General features: G+C 64.9%; 1 protein-coding gene across 6 annotated transcripts in view; it reads left to right on the forward strand.

Moving 5' to 3' along the window:
* The first annotated feature begins 3,787 nt into the window (after positions 1-3,787).
* Positions 3,788-18,323, forward strand: part of CYTH4 (cytohesin 4) — an 18,492-nt gene continuing 3,956 nt past the window's right edge. The window contains exons 1-10 of one of the 6 annotated variants that reach the window (XM_079141692.1): positions 4,921-4,942; positions 6,525-6,566; positions 7,970-8,052; positions 9,560-9,624; positions 9,941-10,007; positions 11,156-11,274; positions 12,299-12,379; positions 13,385-13,497; positions 14,486-14,691; positions 18,008-18,119. In XM_079141692.1, coding sequence (XP_078997818.1) covers positions 4,936-4,942; positions 6,525-6,566; positions 7,970-8,052; positions 9,560-9,624; positions 9,941-10,007; positions 11,156-11,274; positions 12,299-12,379; positions 13,385-13,497; positions 14,486-14,691; positions 18,008-18,119 — 895 coding nt within the window. In that variant the 5' untranslated portion in view covers positions 4,921-4,935. Of the gene's footprint in view, positions 3,855-3,899; positions 4,470-4,920; positions 4,943-5,863; positions 6,040-6,481; positions 6,567-7,969; positions 8,053-9,559; positions 9,625-9,940; positions 10,008-11,155; positions 11,275-12,298; positions 12,380-13,384; positions 13,498-14,485; positions 14,692-18,007; positions 18,120-18,323 lie in introns of those variants that run through there. The other 5 variants (XM_079141690.1, XM_079141691.1, XM_079141689.1 and 2 more) reach the window with 5 other exon arrangements.

The following is an 18,323-nucleotide window of genomic DNA, read 5'->3' on the forward strand; positions in this document are numbered from 1 at the left end:
TGAACGTTGAGGTGCGGGATGTGCCCATTGTTCTGCCGTGATCTCCGTGCGCTGGATCAAGGATTCGAATCTCACACGCTCCGTGAACATGCACGCTGACGTGTCAGTTAGAAATAAAGTCTGAGACATGGGTTTATTGTTTCTCACGATTCTGTGGGTGGGCAAGTTAGGGTGGCTTGGCTCAGTGGCCCCCCTCACAGGGCCACAACCAGGTGGCACTTGGACGCTGGGCCGGTCTCCACCTGGAGAGAAAACCGAAGGCCAGCTCAGATTCCCCGGAGGAGAGGCAGCGCCCGCCCCTTGACCAAGCAGCAGCAGCAGCCTGGTGCCCAGGGTGGCCTCGTGGCTGCTCCGACCCCACTCCACCTTCTCGGAACGTCCCTCCCACCCCAAGCACCCGCTCTCCCCCACGTTTTATCAGATGCTGGGACACAAAAGTGGCCTGGCCCCCACAGGCCTCCACGGGATGGAGAAACGGATGAACTGACCAGCAGGGGCCACGGGGCACGGACGAGCCTCTGTGGACAGACATTTCTTGACAACACACCTTTTTCCATAAAGGACCTCAATCAACCTGCCAGAAAAGGCACAAGCAATAAAATTGTGAATTTTAACCAAAGGAGAAAATTAAAGCCAAAGGGAGCAAGTGTTTCTGGAGCAACAACTACATCCAGGCATCCCACACGCACGCCTCCGGCCATCTCTTTCACACCCCTGAGGTGAGCATGCTCGGTCCCCTCATCCAGCTCAGCAAGACTAGCCGGAGCTCACACGGGTCCCGAGGGGCAGAGCTGGGAGTCAAGCGGCCGGAAGTCCATACACTCTCACAGAACAGCAGATTTGATGTGAGCTTCCTAGCAGCCTGAGGGAAAGGGGAAACTGGACAGGAAAAAACCAAACATGTCTCTGAAGGAAGCAAAAAGCCCTTCCTGGTACTGAATTAGCGTGTCTTTTCTGGAGTGGGAGCTTCGTGAGCGGAACCTAACGGGGCTCGGCCAGGACTGTGCTGGGGAGAAGGTCCTGTCCTGGCGGTCAGTGTGCACCCCGGGGAGTCTGGCCTCTTTGTCCCCTCCCCTCTCTACTTCCTGCTGTCCCTTCCCTACTCACACCCCAGATGCAAAGGCCCTGCTGCCAGAAACTGATTTTAGGAAGTGCTGCTGCGTCAGGCGCCTGCACAGACCCGCCACTTCCTCCCCACACAGGGCGGGGCGGCCGCAGGGAGGGGCCAGGTAACACATCCTGCCGGCCCTGGGCCCTCGAGCTGAGCGCCTGCCTGCGGCCGTGAGCACAGGGAGCAGGCCCCTCCCCGGGCTTCGGGATGGAGCTGTGCGGCCCAGGTAGGGACCGGCAGCACTGGGGCTCCGCGCCCTCCGCCGCGGGACGGGGGCAGCAGTGACGGCCGTCACACCGTGGGAAACGCACAGGCCTTCTGGGCTCACTGAGGGTCCACCAGGGGCTGGGCGGGCATCGCGAGCAGGGCAGCCCCGTCCCTGCCCTGGGCTTCAGCTTCAGGGACGCAGATGACAAATGGAACATGGTGGCCTGTGGCCCTTGGTGGCACCCAGAGGGCGAGCGGCACAGCAGGATGAGGAAGAGGGGAGAGGGGACGGGCCCCAAGAGGGACGCTGCTGGGGCAGAGACCAGGGGAGGGGCGCGGCCTGCGGGCTCCAGGGGAAAGAACCTTCCGGGCTGCAGAAGGGCCCCGGCCAAGGTTCAGGGCTGGCACTGAGGAACGGGCCGAGTGCTGCGCCCAGCGTCTCCGAGGCCCGCCTGGAGCCCGGCACTGCCGCAGGCGCGTCCGGCACCCGGGTGCGGGCGACCTGACCTCCAGCTGCAGCGCCTGTGCTGCAAATGAAACCCGGTGGGAGCGGCCGACCCCACGGCGGCACCCAGGTGAGGCCTGGGCTCTGGGCTGCGCGTCCGCAGACCCATCCTCTCAGCGACAGAGGCCAGGAGGAGACAGCCTCCAGGAGGCGGAGGTCGGACCTGGCGGAGGCCGGCACCTCCTCTGCCCCCTGGGCTCCCTGCCTCCTCCTGCCTCCACTGCTCCTGTGGGCTTTGGGGGCCCACCGGCTCCCATCCTGTGCAGGCTGTGACCACAGCTTAGGGGACAACTGGAGGGCGAGAGGAGAGCCGGGAGGAGCAGGGCTGGACTCAAGGTCACTGTCAGACTTGGAGGGTCAGCTGTGAGCCCACGTTGCCCATGCTGCACAGCGTCATTACTTTTGGGTCCTAACACTCTGAGGTCACAGGGATGGTTGTCCCCAGGATGCAGATAAGGACACCTTGTGGAGGTGGCCTGGCTTGCTCAAGGTCATGTCCACCCTGAGCACCGGAGCAAGCACCAGAGGCGAGAGGCACCCGCTGGCCTGGGCGCTGCGGAGGGCGGATGGGGTGGCGGGAGGCAGGCCGAGCCTTGCCTGGGGGGCCCTGGGGAGGACAGGGTGGGAGGGTCCAGGCTGTTAGGAGACTGGGCTCTCGCGGGTGGGCTGCTTTTCTTTCATCCGTTCTATAAACAGTCCTGGGTGCAGGGGTGCTGGGGACAGCAGTGTCCCCACCCCGGGCCTCCTCTGGGGAGCTGCTGTGGGGTCTCGGGTGGTGGAAACAGGGGAGGCAGATGTGGGGGTTTCTGAGCCAGACGCCCAGGTGGACACAGACTTGGAGCCCGGAGGCGACTGTGTCCCTGGGAAGGCTTCCTGGAGAGGTGGGGGGCCAGGGAGTCACCTCGCCACCTGCCTGGGTCCCAGTTGGCCGGCGTCGTCTCGTGGTGTGGCCTGACCTGCGGAGGGGGATGGACGGGGCGTCCCAGGCAGGCAGGTGGATTCCACTTCCCGCCCTGGCCGGCCTCTGGGCTCCTGTGGGTTGTCATGGACGGCATGGTAGCCAAGGTCCCCGGGGCTGTACCCGAGCTGACCAGAGACCCACGGTGCTGCAGAGAGCCCACCCGCTGGACCCGTGTGGGCACGGGCGAGACACCCGCCAGGCCTCCTGCCTGGGCCAGGACGGCCTCTCCTCCCGGGAAAGGGGAAGTGGGTCCAGCCGTCCTGGAAGCAGGGCTGCAGGCACGGAGATTTCTAAAAATACAGAGGGAAAGAGGAAGGCCCAGGGGGAGGGGGGAGAGGGAGCGGGCAGGCGCGGCACACAGCTGGCCCCAGGGCGCAGGCGGCGTAGCGGCCACTCAGGGGGGGCGCGGGAAGCCCAGCGGGACTGGGGCCCTGTGATATGCACATCACTAACGCATCTACCTCCAGCCACACCGTGGGGAGACTGCCACCAGCCTCAGGGTCACAGGAGGTGGCCGCTCTTGGGCAGTGTCCTCGTCTCCCTTGCTGGGGTGGGGAGGAAGCTCCACCTGTAACAGGCAGGTGACGGGTCGCAGGCCCTGGTGCCCCGGGCAGAGCCAGGGGCCACCAGGCAGGGCCCCGGGGGTCAGGCACTCAGCTGGTTGCCGCCTGCTGGGACAGGACTCGGTGTCCCCAGCTCCACCACGCTGACGCGGCAGCAGGGAGATGTCCCTGTAGGTGTCACTCAGCCTCAGCGTCCTCGTCACACATGGGGCCATGGTCGGTGTTCGGCTCAGAACACAGGGGTGGGCGTCTCGTGGGCTTCTGGTGATTCGCATGGAGATGCCTGGACAGCGAACACAGAGCTGTGGCCCTGGAGCCCCAGACAGCCTGGGTGTGAGTCCCAGTCCTGCCCCTTCCAGCTGTGTTGCCTTGGGCGGCTCACTTTACCTCTCTGAGCCCCGGGCGCCTCCCCTGTATGGTGAGACCAGAAACCTCCTCCCAGAGTCGCAGTGCTGATGCAGGAAGATAGCGGATGGACGGCAGGCGGCACGCAGGGCCCAGCACACAGTAGGTGCTCAGCGAGCGCACCTTTCCTTAACCAAGGGCATGACTCGCTCATGAGAAGTACAGGGGGGAATGAGAAGGGGGAGAGGGGACGGTGCCCAGCAGGGCACAGGAGGACACCTGGGAGGAGACTAGAGAGTGGGCAGGAGCTGGTGGCAGAGAGGAGGAGGCGTCCGGCACAGGGAACAGCGTGTGGACAGGAGAGCACAGGCAGCGGGGAGGAGGCCCGAGCGCTGTCCGGGGAGGCCCCGCTGCAGAGGGCCTGGCGAGGACCCAGCAGAGCCAGGAAGGCTAGGGCCTCCGTCCTCAGGGACGTCATGGACACTGGGTGCACAGCAGAGGGACACAGGGAGGCCTGGGAGCCCGGCAGGCAGCCTGAGGAGACGCAGCAGGGGAGGTGGACATGGAAGGAGGACGGGCAGGACAGGCGGGAGATGCGTCCAGGGCTCCTGGGAGCAAGCGGGGCTCCGAACAGCACTCGGGACCTGGAGGAGCCCAGGCGGGGAGGCCAGGAGTTCAGTTTTGGGTACAAGAGCAACGGCCAGTGTGCAGGGGGGGTGGGCTTGAAGCTCAGGAGCAGCTGGAACCGAGGACGTGAATCCTGGCCCAGGAGCCGAGGTGAGAGCCTGGGAGGGGTCAGCCGGAGCCGCCCAGCCTGGGAAGCGTCCATCCGCCACGCCCCTCTCATGCGGACGCCCTCACACCCTCCGTGCCTGCGTGTCCCTGAGAACCCACTGCCCTGAGCAGAGCCCTGGGCGTCAGTGACCTGGGACTCAGATCCCGGCTGCCACTCCCTGGCTGTGTGACCCAAGCAGGTCACGTCACCTTTCTGAGCCTCCGTGCCTTAAACTGAAGAATCCCTACTATAGAGTCACGAGGACTGAGTGGCACTGTGCACGGGGCCGCTGGTGTGGCCCGAGGAGCACTGTGTACGGGGATGCTGGCGAGGACCAAGGGGCACTGTGCACGGGGCCGCTGGCATGGCGGAGACCCGTGTTTGTGCCTGCCGACCCCTGGGAACAGGACCTCCAGGCCTCCAGAGATGCAGGGACAACCTAAAGCTCCCGGCAGGTAACCAGGAGGTATGGCGGGTGAGCGGGTTCCCTCCTGCCCTGGTGCAGTGGAGACCGCCCTGTGTGGCGTCCTGGCCTGGGTGGGCGGTACCCGACCCAGCAGGACCCTGCTGCACCTCCACAGCCGTCTATCCGGACCGCGCCTTCCGGTGGCGATGCGTGTGAGGACGCAGGTCGCAGGGCCTCAGGCCCCCCATGCTGCCTTTACTACAGAGGGCCCCTTGCGCTCCACGGGGACGCCACACAGTGTCCTCTGTCAGCGCTTGGACGTGGTGCTGCCCAAGGCTCTGCAGGCAGAATGGCACCCGTGGATGGGACCAGGTCGCTGGTGGATCCGGTCGGGGTGGCTGGCCTTTGCAGAGGGTCCAGTGGCACCGCTGGCCACCTCATTGCTGCTCGGTCTTCTAAGGAACGTGGCTGAGGGTCAGCTCAGTGGTTAGACCTGCAGGGTGACAGTGCTGGGGGTTCTGGGGGGCGGGTCCTGGAGCCTCCAGGGGCGTCGGGGTTCCTTGGTTCACACACCCCATGTCCCCACAGGGGTGGCCTGGCGGAGGCTGGCCCAGGCCCCGGCTGAGTCACTGTGTCGGGTGGTGCTTTTGTGCCTGTCCCGCGTGGAGGTTTGGGGACAGAGAATGTCCTGCGTGGAAACCCCACACGGCACCCCCAGCACTCACCTGGGCTCCTGAGTCCCCACGCCCAGGCTTCCTTTGTCCTGGTGACCGTCTGCCCCTGAAAGCTGCCTGTCCTCCCCTCGAGCCCCGTCCACCCAGCAGTGGGTGGCCAGGTGCTGTCTACGCGCTTTGCTGGCCTCCCGCCTGCCGTCTTGGGACGCCTCCCACGGCCTCTGCTCACGGCCCACGGTCACAGGGGCGGGGCCCCCAGAGCTCCAGGGACGCAACCGGCACTCCCAAGCCCTGGGACTCCCAGATCCCTCAGACTCAGCTCTGAGCAGGGCAGGAGTCGGTCTGATCCCGGTGGTGAGTCTGTGCCGCCCGGTTCCCAATCCTCGGTCCCCAGAGAGGACAGGAACGTACCTGCCAGGCGGAATCCAAGCCCTGTCCAGGGGCTGCAGACAAGAGCCCATGTCTGGCCTGGCAGTGCAGACGTCTTCCTCGGTTAGTTGCTGGGGTCTGCTGCGGCCCACTAGGGGTGTGATCCTCAGGGTCACCCTGGGGACGTGGATCCCCACCCAGCCCTACCCTGCAGGGCACGATGTCACATTGTACTCACTCTTAGCTGGGGGGTCAGCTCCGTGAACCTCCCACGATGACCTGGCCCACAGTCCATTGTGGGGTCAAGCACCAAGTTCATCCACTCCAATTCCACGACTGTAGCCCAGGAAGGTGGCCGTGAACCAAGGGGACCCTGGCAGGCTGGACCCAGCCAGAGCCCTGCTCACGATCTGGCCTCTGTGGGCCCCACTCTGATGGGGCCCAGATGACGCTTCCGTCCCAAGTTCCCCTGTCAACCTGGGTCCCGTGGCCAACAATCCTCAATATCTGGAGATCCCGTCTCCCCCCTGCATGGGGCACATGGTGACAGGTGTTTTCTACAAAGAACCAGGAAGTTGTCACCACGTGGCTTTGCCGCGATGTTGCAGGACGCGTCTTCCCGGGTACCCAGGTGCTCCGTCAGGCAATAGGTGAGGGCCTGAAAATGGGGTCAAGTCCAGAAACGAGGGCGGGGCGGGGCTTCGAGTGCGGGGGCCGCCCGGCGGGCACATCCCTGGGCTGAGCTGGCTAGTTCCCGGGGGCCTGGCTGTGAGCCATCGGCAGGCTCACAGCAGGGGGATGGATGGCTTGCTCCAGGAGGACAGCGGGGCCACTGAGCGGAGCTGGGCCGTCCTATGTGTGGGATATCTGTGGGTGTTGGGCCACCCTCAGGTGAGCACTGTGCTCACGTGTCACAGGGGAGGGTGCTGGTTAGTCAGGCTCAGGTTTAGCTGCTGTGACAAAGACCCGAATAACAGCAACTGAAGCTTTCTCAAAACGTAGTGTCCTCTGGCCACAGTGCGTGTGGCCACTCTGCTCCACACGGTGGCTTCAGTCTCCTTCTTGCTCGGCTCCCTGTGGAGAGTCCAAGATGGCTGCTCGGTCAAGGCAGTGGGTGCGGAGAGTTCACGTGTTCTCTGAGTTCACGCCTGTCCTTGGAGGGCCTTTGAGAAATGTGACCAGGCACTTTCTAAGGATGGGACTAGGAGGAAGGCATCCCAGAGAGGAGGAGCCACCGGGGCAGGAGCGGGAGGCAGGACCAAGTGTGGACACTTGCGGGTGGAGAGGGCCAGCAGGCTAGACAGGAAGCCCAACTGGAGGAACTGGGGACCGTACGGAGCCCCCGGGCCAGGGTGAGGACTTTTCTCCCTAAGTGACAGGGAGTCCGGGGAGATCCCGACAGAGAGCGTGGTGGGGATGGTCGTGGCGCCTCAGGGACCTGCCAGCACTGGGGCTCATTTGGGTCACATCCGGGTGAAGACTAGCGAGCACAGGCGGCCCAACCCGAGTCCCAGCCTGGGGCAGCAGTCTGTCCCTCGGGGACCCGGGCCGGGCCACCTCAGCTCTCTGAGCCTCAGGATCTAGAGCAGGGACCGTAAACTGTCCCCCAACTCCAGTCCTCCCCTTTGCATCACAGTGACATCAGGGCCGCCCCACCGAGGGCGCATTTCCCAGCCTCCCTTGCTGCTGGTGTGGCCATGTGGCTGCACTCTGGCCAACGGCAGGAAAGTGGAAAGCTGCTTTCTGTCGGTGCAGATGCAGAAGCAGACACGCGGCCGGGTCTGGGCCAGCAGGGGCAGCCCAGGTGGCCCTGCCCTGGCGTAGGCTTTTGAGTCCTGACCTCCGGGTTCTAGATGCTCCTTTTGCAAAAGAACAAAGTGTTTGAACTTCCAGGGGCTGAGCCACAGGGAAGGGGAGGAGAGTCACAGCGAGGAGACGCCGGAGCCTCTGTCCAGGGTGGAAGAGCCCCAGGGCCGGCCAGGAGGGCCCTCTGGACAGCGCCCAGGGAAGGCCCTGCAGGGAGGTGGGGGCACATCTGGTCCTCTCTCTGCAGACGCAGCGGAGCTGAGCAGCGGGGAGGCGGAGGAGCTGCAGAGGATCAGATGGCACCGGGAACAGCTGATGGAGGACATCCAGGTGTGCCGGGAGCACGCGCCTCAGGAGCACGCGCCTGCACCTGAGCCCTCGGCCACACGCCCGCGAGCACACACCTCCCACCCCTCCTGCTGGATCCTGACCCAGCTGACCAGAGAGCCCAGCCGGGGGTGGGGGGACAGCAGAGTCCCAGGACCACCCAGGGGCAGGGGCCAGGCCCAGGCGATGGGGGTAGGGCGGGAGCCACGCAGGAGCACCCGCCTGCATCCCAGGGGGGCTCTAATCTCAGCCCAGGGGCCCTCAGACCTCGCCCCTCCCCAGAGGAGCACCCACGATGGGCCCTGCGCTTGTCAGGCCACCAGGCTGTTCCTCAGACGGTCGCTCATGGGGTCCTCAGCAGCCTTCAGCACCCGGGCTCTGCTGCCCAGACCCGCCTTTGGGCCTTTGTACGGCACTTCCAGCTGCCCCAGGCTCTTCCCTGCGTCCCTCTCGGCTTCTTCTCCCCCTCCCATCTCCCTCTACCTCCTCCCCAGCTGCCCTGACCACCCTGGAGACGGCCACAGTGCCCACCCCACACGTGTACTCAAAGTTCACAAAACCATCACTCAGCTGGCATCTCGTGGGCACCCACCACATGCCAGGCGCTTTCTGCACCACTGCTCTGATAACACTTGCCAGGCACTTCAGGGTCTCGGGACCACCCACGATCCCAAACCCACTATCCTGTGACCCCAGGCCGCCTTGCCCATCTCCGTAGCCCAGCTCGAGAGTCAGAGTGTATAAGTGCTCAATTAACGCAGTGCGTGAATCCCCCTTTGTTTATGGGAAAGCCACTCGGGTCCAGCTGAGATCACATGGACAGGAGCTGCTGGACTCAGGCCCCCAGACCCTACGCTGGCCCTAAGTCCCAGGACTAATCCCAGGGGACGTCCCCACCCCCAGGACCCCACAGGTCTTGGAGGGGTGGGTGCATGCTTCTCAGGGGACTTGCCTGTGCTCATGCTGTTGCCCAGCAGGAGGAGCGGGACCAGAGGCCACCTCCCCATCTGCCCCGCTGAGGTGGCCGGTGGGGCAGGCTAGAGGTTCTCCTCTGCCACTCGGGGCCCCCAGAGGTGCCCGTAGCAGCTAGCACAGGGTGGGCACTTAGTCTAGGGCAAATGCCAGAGCAAAGGGAGGGCAGCCAGGGAGCCCGGGCCCTGGGCACCAGGCAGGGGCTCAGGAGGCAGCAGGGAGCCATGGAGGGGCTTGAGCTGGGAGGGCTGGGTGCTGCCCTGGCTGGAGGGCAGGGGTGGCCACAGCTGCAGAGCAGCGACGTGGCAAGGCTGGAAATCGGGCTGGGCAGGGGTGGGCTTGGGGGCCTCCCACCCCAGACAAGAGCTGTTGGGGGTGCAGGCAGAGGGAGCAAGTGTGGCTTTGTGGGAGGAAAGCAGAGAGGGTGTGTGTCGGGAGGATGGCAGACGGGGCGAGGTGAAGGCCAGGAAGCTTGCTGCGGGGGGTCCAGCCCTACAGGCCTGGCCTCAGGCGCCAACGCCCACTGTCCTGCCCGCAGAAGCTCAAGGAGGAGATCGCAGACGTGTTTGCCCAGATAGACTGCTTCGAGAGCGCGGAGGAGAGGTGAGGCGGTGCCCGCCGCGCTCTGCTCAACCGCAGGGACCCGGCTCCCTCCAGCCACCCAGGCTGCCCTCAGGGGAGTCTGGCCTGGCAGCCCTGGGGAGGAGGACCTGGGCCCAAGGTCCTGGAGGAGCACTGGCCCCCGAGGCAGGCCCTGGGGGGGGGGCCTGGGAGGGTGGAGGGGTCCCTGGGAGGGTGGAGGGGGCCCTGAGAGGGGCGAGGAGGCCCTGGGGGGGTGGAGGGGCCCTGGGAGGGGGGGTCTGGGGAGTGGGGGTCCCGCGGTGTCCGGGACAGCCACACTAACAGCCTCGCTCCACAGCCGGGTGGCCCAGAAGGAGAAGCAGCTCTGCCTGGGGCGCAAGAAGTTCAACATGGACCCCACGAAGGTAGGCGGGTCCCCCACCCCACTGACCCTTCTCAGAGGAGGAACTGAGTCCCCGCTCCTTTTCCAGTGCCCCGTGGCCAGCTGTGGCTGGAGGCTCCATTCACCCTGGCAGCCCTTGGGGGCCAGGCAGGGCCACTGGGCAGGCCCTGTCCTGCTCTGGGCTGATCCTCCTCTGCGGCAGCCCCTGGACAGAGGGGCCCTCGGACCCGGGCTCAGCCCCGACGCCTTCTCAGGGCTGGGCTTGGGGACAGCCCATCCCACGGTCTCACCCTCTGTCACCCGGGTCACTGAGGCTCGACCTGGCCTCAGAGCAGCCCCTGCCCACCCTGGCCCTGCTGGGTGGATGCTGGGTCCCATTCCAGCGGGGACAGGATGGAGACGGAGACCAAAGGAAGCCGGGCACTGACACCTGGGGGTGGGCACGGACGGCCAGCAGGGGGCGCCATCCTGGAGCCTGGGAAGCTCACTGCTGTGACTGAGTCTCCCCGTGGACCCCAGGCCCCGCCTCCATCCTCCGCGAACACACACTCCAACCCCCTGTCCCCCCGGGTTCCCAGCACCCTGCCTGCGGCCCACCTCCAGCAGCCTCCTGTCCAGGAGGAGGCCTCAGGGGTCCCCCGGCAATCCAGAGACAACCCCTGGCACGCCTGGACCAGGGTGACAGGCTCCCAGTGCTGGGTCGTGAGGAAGGAGAGGCCTTGTGATGTCGCACGAGGAAAGCAGGACTTAGGGCTGCAGACGGACGGACAGATAGGCAGCGTCCACCTCCCGTGGGGTACTTGGGCGGCGTCCTTCCCCTGTGATGGCTGTTTATCCCTAACTTTTTCACAATGGCCACAGGTTACTTTTTAAATAACATGAGTTTTGGGGGATGGAGGGCGGAGCCTCTGAAACTTAGTGTGGATTCAGAGTCGCGCTGAGGCAGGTCACCAGCGAACATGGGACAGAGGGGACCCTGGAGCCGCGGCAGGAACCTGGCTCGCTGCGGGGACCCTGGCTCTTGGTACGCCTCAGTGGCTGGGGCGCACACCGCTGCCCAAGGCAAGTCCCGTCAGGGGGACAAGCCCCCAGAGCAGGCCCTGCCAGCACCACGGTGCGGCCGTCTGCCTGCCCTGTCGCCAGGCTGCACAGGGCCTCGCCTGTCCCCAGGGCATCCAGTACCTCACGGAGCACAAGCTGCTGACCTCCGACCCCCAGGACATCGCCCAGTTCCTGTACAAGGGCGAGGGCCTCAGCAAGACGGCCGTGGGCACCTACCTGGGGGAGAGGTAAGGGGGCAGGGCCTCGGGCGTGCCGGTGTGTGCAGGCCGGGGACAGTGAGTGACCCCAGGAAAGCCCCACGCGCTCGTGCCTGGGGGCGCCCCCTACAGCTGGGTGTCTTCCTTCATCATTCAGCATAACGTCACTCAGTGCCTCCTGGGTTCCAGGCCCTGAGTGATCCAGGAAGTCCTGGATTCACAGCACAGACAAAACCCCTGGCTTCAGTGTCTGCTGGGGGACAGACCCCAACACATGTAAAATACGCCAGAAAATGATGCGTTCTGTGGAGGACACAGGGAAGGGAGGTCTGGGAGCTGAGGATCCTGGCTGGGGCAGTAGCTTTAAGTAGTATGGACAGGAAGGCTCTCAGGGAAGGTGAGTGAAACTCACAGGAGGGGTCGTGGGCTGTGCGCAGATTCCAGGCAGAGAGATCAGCCAGTGCAAAGGTCCTGGGGCAGAAGCAGGCCCAAGAAGCAGCAGGTTGATAAGACAGAGGCAGCCAGAGAAGAAGGAAGGAAGTAATAGGAAAGGAGATGGGGATCTGTAGAGGGTCCTGGGCAGAGGAGAAGTCTGTGACTGCCCTCTGGCTGAGGATGGGAGTGGACGGCAGGGGACCAGGGTTGAACCGGGCCATCCAGCCAAACCCCTCTCCCAAGCACCCCAGAGGACATGCACCCCTTGAGTGAGGTGGGGTGCGGGTGGGGAGGAGGGCGGCTCTCCCTGACTTGGGAGCAGGAAGAGGGGGGCCTGGGGGACGCCAGGCTGTCCTCGCGGCATAGGCGAGGGAACCCGGCGGGGCCTTGAGCAGGTCATCCAGGCAGGAAGGGATGGAGGACCTGACCGGCCCAAGCCAGCCCCGCAGCCAGAGCTTCCTCCGGGGAGGCGGTGCTGCTGGCCTCCAGGACGTGCGCCCCACCGGAGGGGACCAGGGGGACAGGGTGATGCAGGCAGAGCAGCTGAGCAGAGGAGAGGAGGGCCCGTCCCCTCCTGGCCACTGCAGCACAGGGTGCACACCGCTCCCTCCGCCCCCAGGGACCCGGTCAACCTGCAGGTCCTCCAGGCCTTTGTGGACTGTCACGAGTTTGCAGACCTCGACCTGGTCCAGGCCCTCAGGTGAGCATGGGGTGGGCAGGGGAGGGGAGGAGAGGGGAGGGGAGGGCAGGGAGGCCCACCCAGCAGCCTGCTGGAACGGCGGCTCGCGGCCAGCGCCACTGCCACCAAGGTCTGCCGCGGTCACGACTCTGACCAGCCACGGGAATCACAGCCCGGGGACCCGCCATTCTGCTCCCCTGGGGGTGAGCGCGAACTCTGGGGCCAGAGGGCCCGTGGCGATCCCAGCTCTGCCTTTCACGCCCTGTGTGACCTGGGGCCAATCGCAGAAAAGCAACCTCTGTGTGCCCCGTTTCCTCATCTGTAAATGAGCAGGAGAATAGAGGCAGCTTCATAGGGCTGTGAGGACCCAGGGAGAAAGTGCTACTCAGCGGCCGCAGTGAGTCCTTAGCAAGCGCTGCCACCGGCCATAAGGCCTGGAAAATCGGCCCCTGAGAGGGGGCGCGTAGGAGTTTGCAAGGAAGAATCCTCACCATCCAGATGGCATGGCCTGCGGCTACTCCCACGCCTCTCCAAGAGGAGAGCCGCGGCTTAGGAGGCGCCCAGACTCGCTCACTCGCGCCTGCCCTGGGCAAGGCTTTGCCGAGCAGTCCCTGGGTGCCGGGCCTGTGGGAGGCCTGGCCCTGGCCCTCAGGGAACCTAGGCGGACACTGGAAATCACCAACTTGCAGAGCTGGGAGAAGCACAGGTTCCCAGCCAGGGGAGGCATTTGCCCAGGGTGCCAGAGTCACCCAGGCCCGGCGGCCGGAGCAGGGAGCCCTAGAGGCACAGACTGGGCCAGGCCGGTGCTGAGGCCGCATGGGCTGAGCGAAGTCTGGCCCGTCCCGCATTCTGAGGGCACAGGCCTTCCTCCCGCCTGCTTGGTGCGCACGAGAGTCCCTCCTGCACCTGCCGGTGGGCCTAGAGTCCCTCACTACCTACCCCATGAGTAGCCGAGGCCTGCAGGAGGCGCAGGCTCGCCGGTCCCTGGAAAGCCCCCCCTCTGCCCACGGCCTCTTGCTCGCCCAGGCAGTTCCTCTGGAGCTTCCGGCTGCCCGGCGAGGCCCAGAAGATCGACAGGATGATGGAGGCCTTCGCCGCCCGGTACTGCCTCTGTAATCCCGGGGTCTTCCAGTCCACAGGTGCGAAGGGGAGTACCCGAGGCCCTGGGCCCCTCCAATGCTGCCGGGCCCAGATCTGCCGGCGGCACTGAGCCGCCCTCCCCCAGTCTTTCCCCAGCACCCAGACCCTTCAGGAGCCTTGCTGAGCCCCAGCCCCAGGCCAGGACCCCTGCTGGGTGCTCCTCAGGACACAGCCCAGGGGACAGGTGGCAGGGAGAGAAGGCACAGGTGCTAAGCAGCAACATCACCCGTCTGCAGGCGGGAGTCGGGGAGTCAGTGGCCTGTCCAGGATGGCTTCGCAGGGATGGTCAGGTCTGAGTGGGGTTCTGTAGGATGGACAGGAGTTCTCCAGGAGGTTATGGGAAGGAAGCTTTCAAAGCGCCAGATGTGAATCACGGTCCCGTTGGTTCGTCATTTTGTAAGCTTGGGCTTGTAACTTAACCTCCTTGTGCCTCAGTTTCCTCACCTGTGAAATGGAGGGGTCACAGCCCCTGCGTGGCAGGGCAGCGTGGGAAGGTTAGACCGGCAGTGCCGTCAGAGTCAGGCTAGAACACGGAGCTACTTAAGATGGATCTCCTGGAGTCAGTGGAGAAGCCGAAGGTCAGGGGTTGGGATCTTCCCAAGGACAACTGTCCGGGCTTCCCTGGCTCTGGACCCGCGGCCCGAACAGTCTACAAAAGAACCAGAGTAGCAAGCGCGGCCCCAAAGCCCCAGCCGCCCGCCTCCAGCACAGGGATAAAGCACATGACCCAGGAGCCCCAGGAGGGCAGCAAGGTCACTGAGCAGCATGTGACGAGCCCCAAACGTCCTGCCAACAATAAGTGTCCCAGCAGGCAGGGGACGTGTGGGCAGCAGGAGGAGGTGGGGCTGGAGACCAGAGGGGAGGGTTTCCGTGGGAGGAAAGGAGGAGGCGGGTGATGGTGTGCATCGGGAGGCCGGGAGGCCGGGGGAGGCCAGCCAGGCCTCAGCTGCCATGCCAGGGGCAGCGGGCTCAGAGCGGCCCTCGCAGGGTCAGGGCGGAGGCCGGAGCGACCAGGCCAGCCCGGTGCCTGCCCACCGCCCGCAGACGCCTGCTACGTCCTCTCCTTCTCCATCATCATGCTCAACACGGGCCTGCACAACCCCAGCGTCCGGGACAGGCCTCCCTTCGAGCGCTTCGTGTCCATGACCCGGGGCGTCAACGACGGCAGCGACCTGCCCGAGGAGCAGCTGCGGGTGAGCGAGGCGGGGCTGCCGCGCGGGCTCTGGAATGGGAGGGCAGCCAGGTGGCCGCTGAGGCAGGACGGGTGGCAGGCCCGAGCGTCCAGGGTGGACCGCGGCCTCCTCAGAAACACGGGCCCAGGCTCACGAACTCGGGAGGGAGAGGCGCAGAGCCAGCCCAGGGAGAGGCCTGGCAGCCCCGGGCTGGAGCCAGCACCGCTCCCCTCCCAGCTGGCACGAGCCCCTCGGCCACCTTTGTCCCCAGAGGAGAAAGCTTGTCACGGAGGACCATGACAGAGAGCGAGGACCTGAGCGCTGGCTGGAAGAGCTCTGCTGGGCCCAGGGTCCCCGTCTGCCCACAGGGTGGCCTTGGGTGATGACTCACGGGTCTAAGCCTCTCCTCCTCCCCAGGCAGGGGGTCCTAAGGCCTGGGTCCCAGAACCCGGCAAGTAGGAACCTTTTTAAGATGCCAGGGCAGAGCCTGTGCCAGGCACGCACTACGGCCTACCTGGCAGCATGCTCATAGTGACCAGCCCAGGACGGGGACAGCACTGAATCCGAGCGCACGGGCAGGCCGCCTGAGGCCCCACACAGTCCTTCTGGCAGGTCACCAGGCAGCACTGGACCCTCTGAGCGCCAGCCTGCAGCGTTAGGGTGGCCCGGGAGGCGTTCGAGCGCCTGGGTGCCGGGGTTGGCCGACCGACCCGGAAGCTTCCCTGGGCCTGGTCAGAGCGCGCAGGCCTGGCTGTGCCTTCGCGGTGGCCTCGCGGATGGGGGTCTTCTCGCCTCTCGGGGCCTGGTTTCCCCTGCTTGAAACCAAGGACTCGGCTTTAAGCCACTTCAGGTTTGCTTCACCCGCAACGTGCATCCTGTATGGCCTTCCAAGGGACGTGGAATACTTCCAAGTGACTCAGTGTGTGAAGTTAAGTTTACACACACATGTGACCTAAAAGGGGATGCTCAGGGAGAAGGGGCAGGGTCTGGTGGCTCGGGACCGACCCCCTCTGCCCCGCCCCTGCCACCTCAGCTTCCCTCCGAGGGCTGAGGACTGGCTCACGGCCTTGTCTGAGGAGCACTGAGTCTGGCACCCAGCAGGTACCTGGAGGGTCACCATGCTCCTGAGAGTTGCCAGGGAAGGGAGATGGGATGCAGGAATGGGACCGTGAGAGGCCCAGGAACAGGTGGGGAAACTGAGGCTGGGCGGGCAAAGGGTCTCCCAGTTCTGTGTGTCCCCTGCTGTAGGCAACCCTTGACCCCCGGGTCCTTGTCCAGGGCTCGGCACAGAGCGGACCATGAGCTCAGCACAGTGTTCAGCACATCCTGGTCTCATTGAGTTCTCAAATCCCCACTGGTCAGCCAAGGACACTGGGCACCAGAGAGGCAGCTGGCCCAAGGTCTTATGGCTACTGAGGAGTCCCAATTCAAGCCCAGGTCAGACTCTAGAGTGCTTCCCTCTGCAGGAGCAAAAGCAAAATCTGGGGACAGAGGGTTGGCTGGGCTGCCAGCAGCTAGTTACCTCTTGGCGGGGGACATCTCAATTCATGTCACTAAGAAGATCAGGGATCAATTTGCCTTCGGACTGTTGGCTTCAGACGTGGCTAGATCCTGGCGCTCAGTGACATTGGTGCTCCCGCTGGGGGCTCCGTTCCTTACCACTCCTCCTCCGTGGCTCTCCTCTTAACTGTGCCCAAGTTGTGCCAGAGATGGCCCGGGCAGCGCTGAGCCTCCGACTTGCTTGGCGTCCCTGTCTCTTCTCTGTTGAAACTCAAGTCCAGAACTAAGGCTTGTCCACCAGCCTGGGTGGCACGACCCTCCCTGAACCCGTCACTGCGGCTGGTAGCAGGGCCAGCAGGCCCCCATCAGCCAGACGTGAGTCATCCGCCCTCCTGGAGCCCGGGGTGGGTTGCCAACCCTCCGAGCCACCAGGTGAGGAGAGGTGATTCCCCAGGCAGGGGGGCTGGCAGACAAGGCCCAACAGAGCCCCCGGATGGGACGTTGTGTTTCTGCAGGTCCATGCAGCTGGGCGGGTGGCTGGGCCCTGTGCTGAGGGACAATGGAGGAGGGTGTTTTCTGACAGGGGAGCTGTTGTTTACAAGGCGCAGGAACCGTGGGCGAAGCAAGCTGCTTTCTTGTGGGTGGATGTGCGAGCTGATCAGCCGCGGCTGCAGAGGCTGCCGGCCCTGTGGTTTTGTGCAGCCTGAGGCCCTCTGTGCCCCCACCTCAGTCTCTCGAGTACCTGCTGTGCTGACAGCTCTGCCGGGGGCCTTCTGCAGCAGTCCCCTGGCCCCCCGGCCAGCGCCACCTGGGAGTCCTGGGGGAGGCTGGGGCTGGGGGCAGGGGCTCCCCCAAGAGAAACCGTCCCCGCCAGGCTGAACCCAGGGACCTCACGCATGTGCCGGAGGACGTGCCCAAGCCCGCCCCCATTAGGACCAGGCAAGCCTGTTTCCGGCTGGCGCCCCACTCTGGACCTCCGAGCAAACAGCCAACCAGCACCATCTCTAAAAACTTTGGGAGAATCGGACAAGACTTGTGAAATTTTCCATTTATAATCTCGAGGAAACCATCAACAGCGCTCTGGAGGCAACAAAGGAAGTGGCTTAACCATCTTAGCCAACATCCTGTCTGGCTTTGATAGGCAGAAACTGACCGTTCGGAATGTGCTTTCCAAGCACTTGGGACTGAGGCAGGCTGCAGCTGGAACCCAAGGCCTCAGGGCTGGAGATCGAAAACCCAGGACGGAGGAGCAGCAGCACCGCCCGCCCAGGGTCCCGCCCTGCTCGCCTCCAGTGACCAGGGCCTCACTGCGGACAAGGTGGCTCCGCTCAGATTCCAGAGCTCTTCCTGCCAGGAAGCCCTCCACCGAGGACCGATGTCTGCCTTCTGGATCCCCCGGGTCAGCGCCTGCCGGACAGGGCTGCCAGGAGACAGGCCTGCCACCTGGCGCTCCCCTACTGCCAGCCCAGAGTGCATCTGGAAGGTTCCACCACAGCACCTGAGCAGAAGAGGGGCCTGTGCACCATGGCGTGGCCCCAGGAGGCCCTGCTCCGGCCACTGTGCAGAGTGTGTGTGTGCACACGTCCACGAGGCCCTGACCCCCACTTGCTCACAGTAGCACTGAACAGACCCAACCAGGACATGGGCAAGGCCAGGCCCAGGGCAGAAGGGTGGCACAATGGGCCTGGGGCCCCGGAGGGGTTTTGCCCACAAGGGCCTAAGGGCGGGATGAGCCACCAAGAGAGGACCTGGGAGGGGAGTGGCCTGCTGAGGTCACATGGACCAGACCCAGGCACGGGACTTGGTGGACTCAACCAGGTCTTCCTTGCCTCCGCAGAACCTCTTTGACAGCATCAAGAGGGAGCCCTTCTCCATTCCTGAGGATGACGGAGGCGACCTCACCCACACCTTCTTCAACCCCGACCGCGAGGGCTGGCTGCTTAAGCTGGGTGAGAGGCCAGGAGGTCCATGCCCTGACGTGTGGCCCCAGGGCTGACGATGTGCACACACACACATTCACATGCAGCCTCGGGGGCGGGGGCAGCTTGGCCCAGGGTCTCCTGACCCCCAGCCTGGCAGTCTGTCTGCCCCATCCACCCATCCTTCCATCCACCCATCCATCCATCCATCCACCCACCCATCTACCCATCCAC

The sequence above is a fragment of the Sciurus vulgaris genome (assembly GCF_902686455.1).
Source record: "Sciurus vulgaris genome assembly, chromosome: 5".
Lineage (NCBI taxonomy): Eukaryota > Metazoa > Chordata > Mammalia > Rodentia > Sciuridae > Sciurus > Sciurus vulgaris.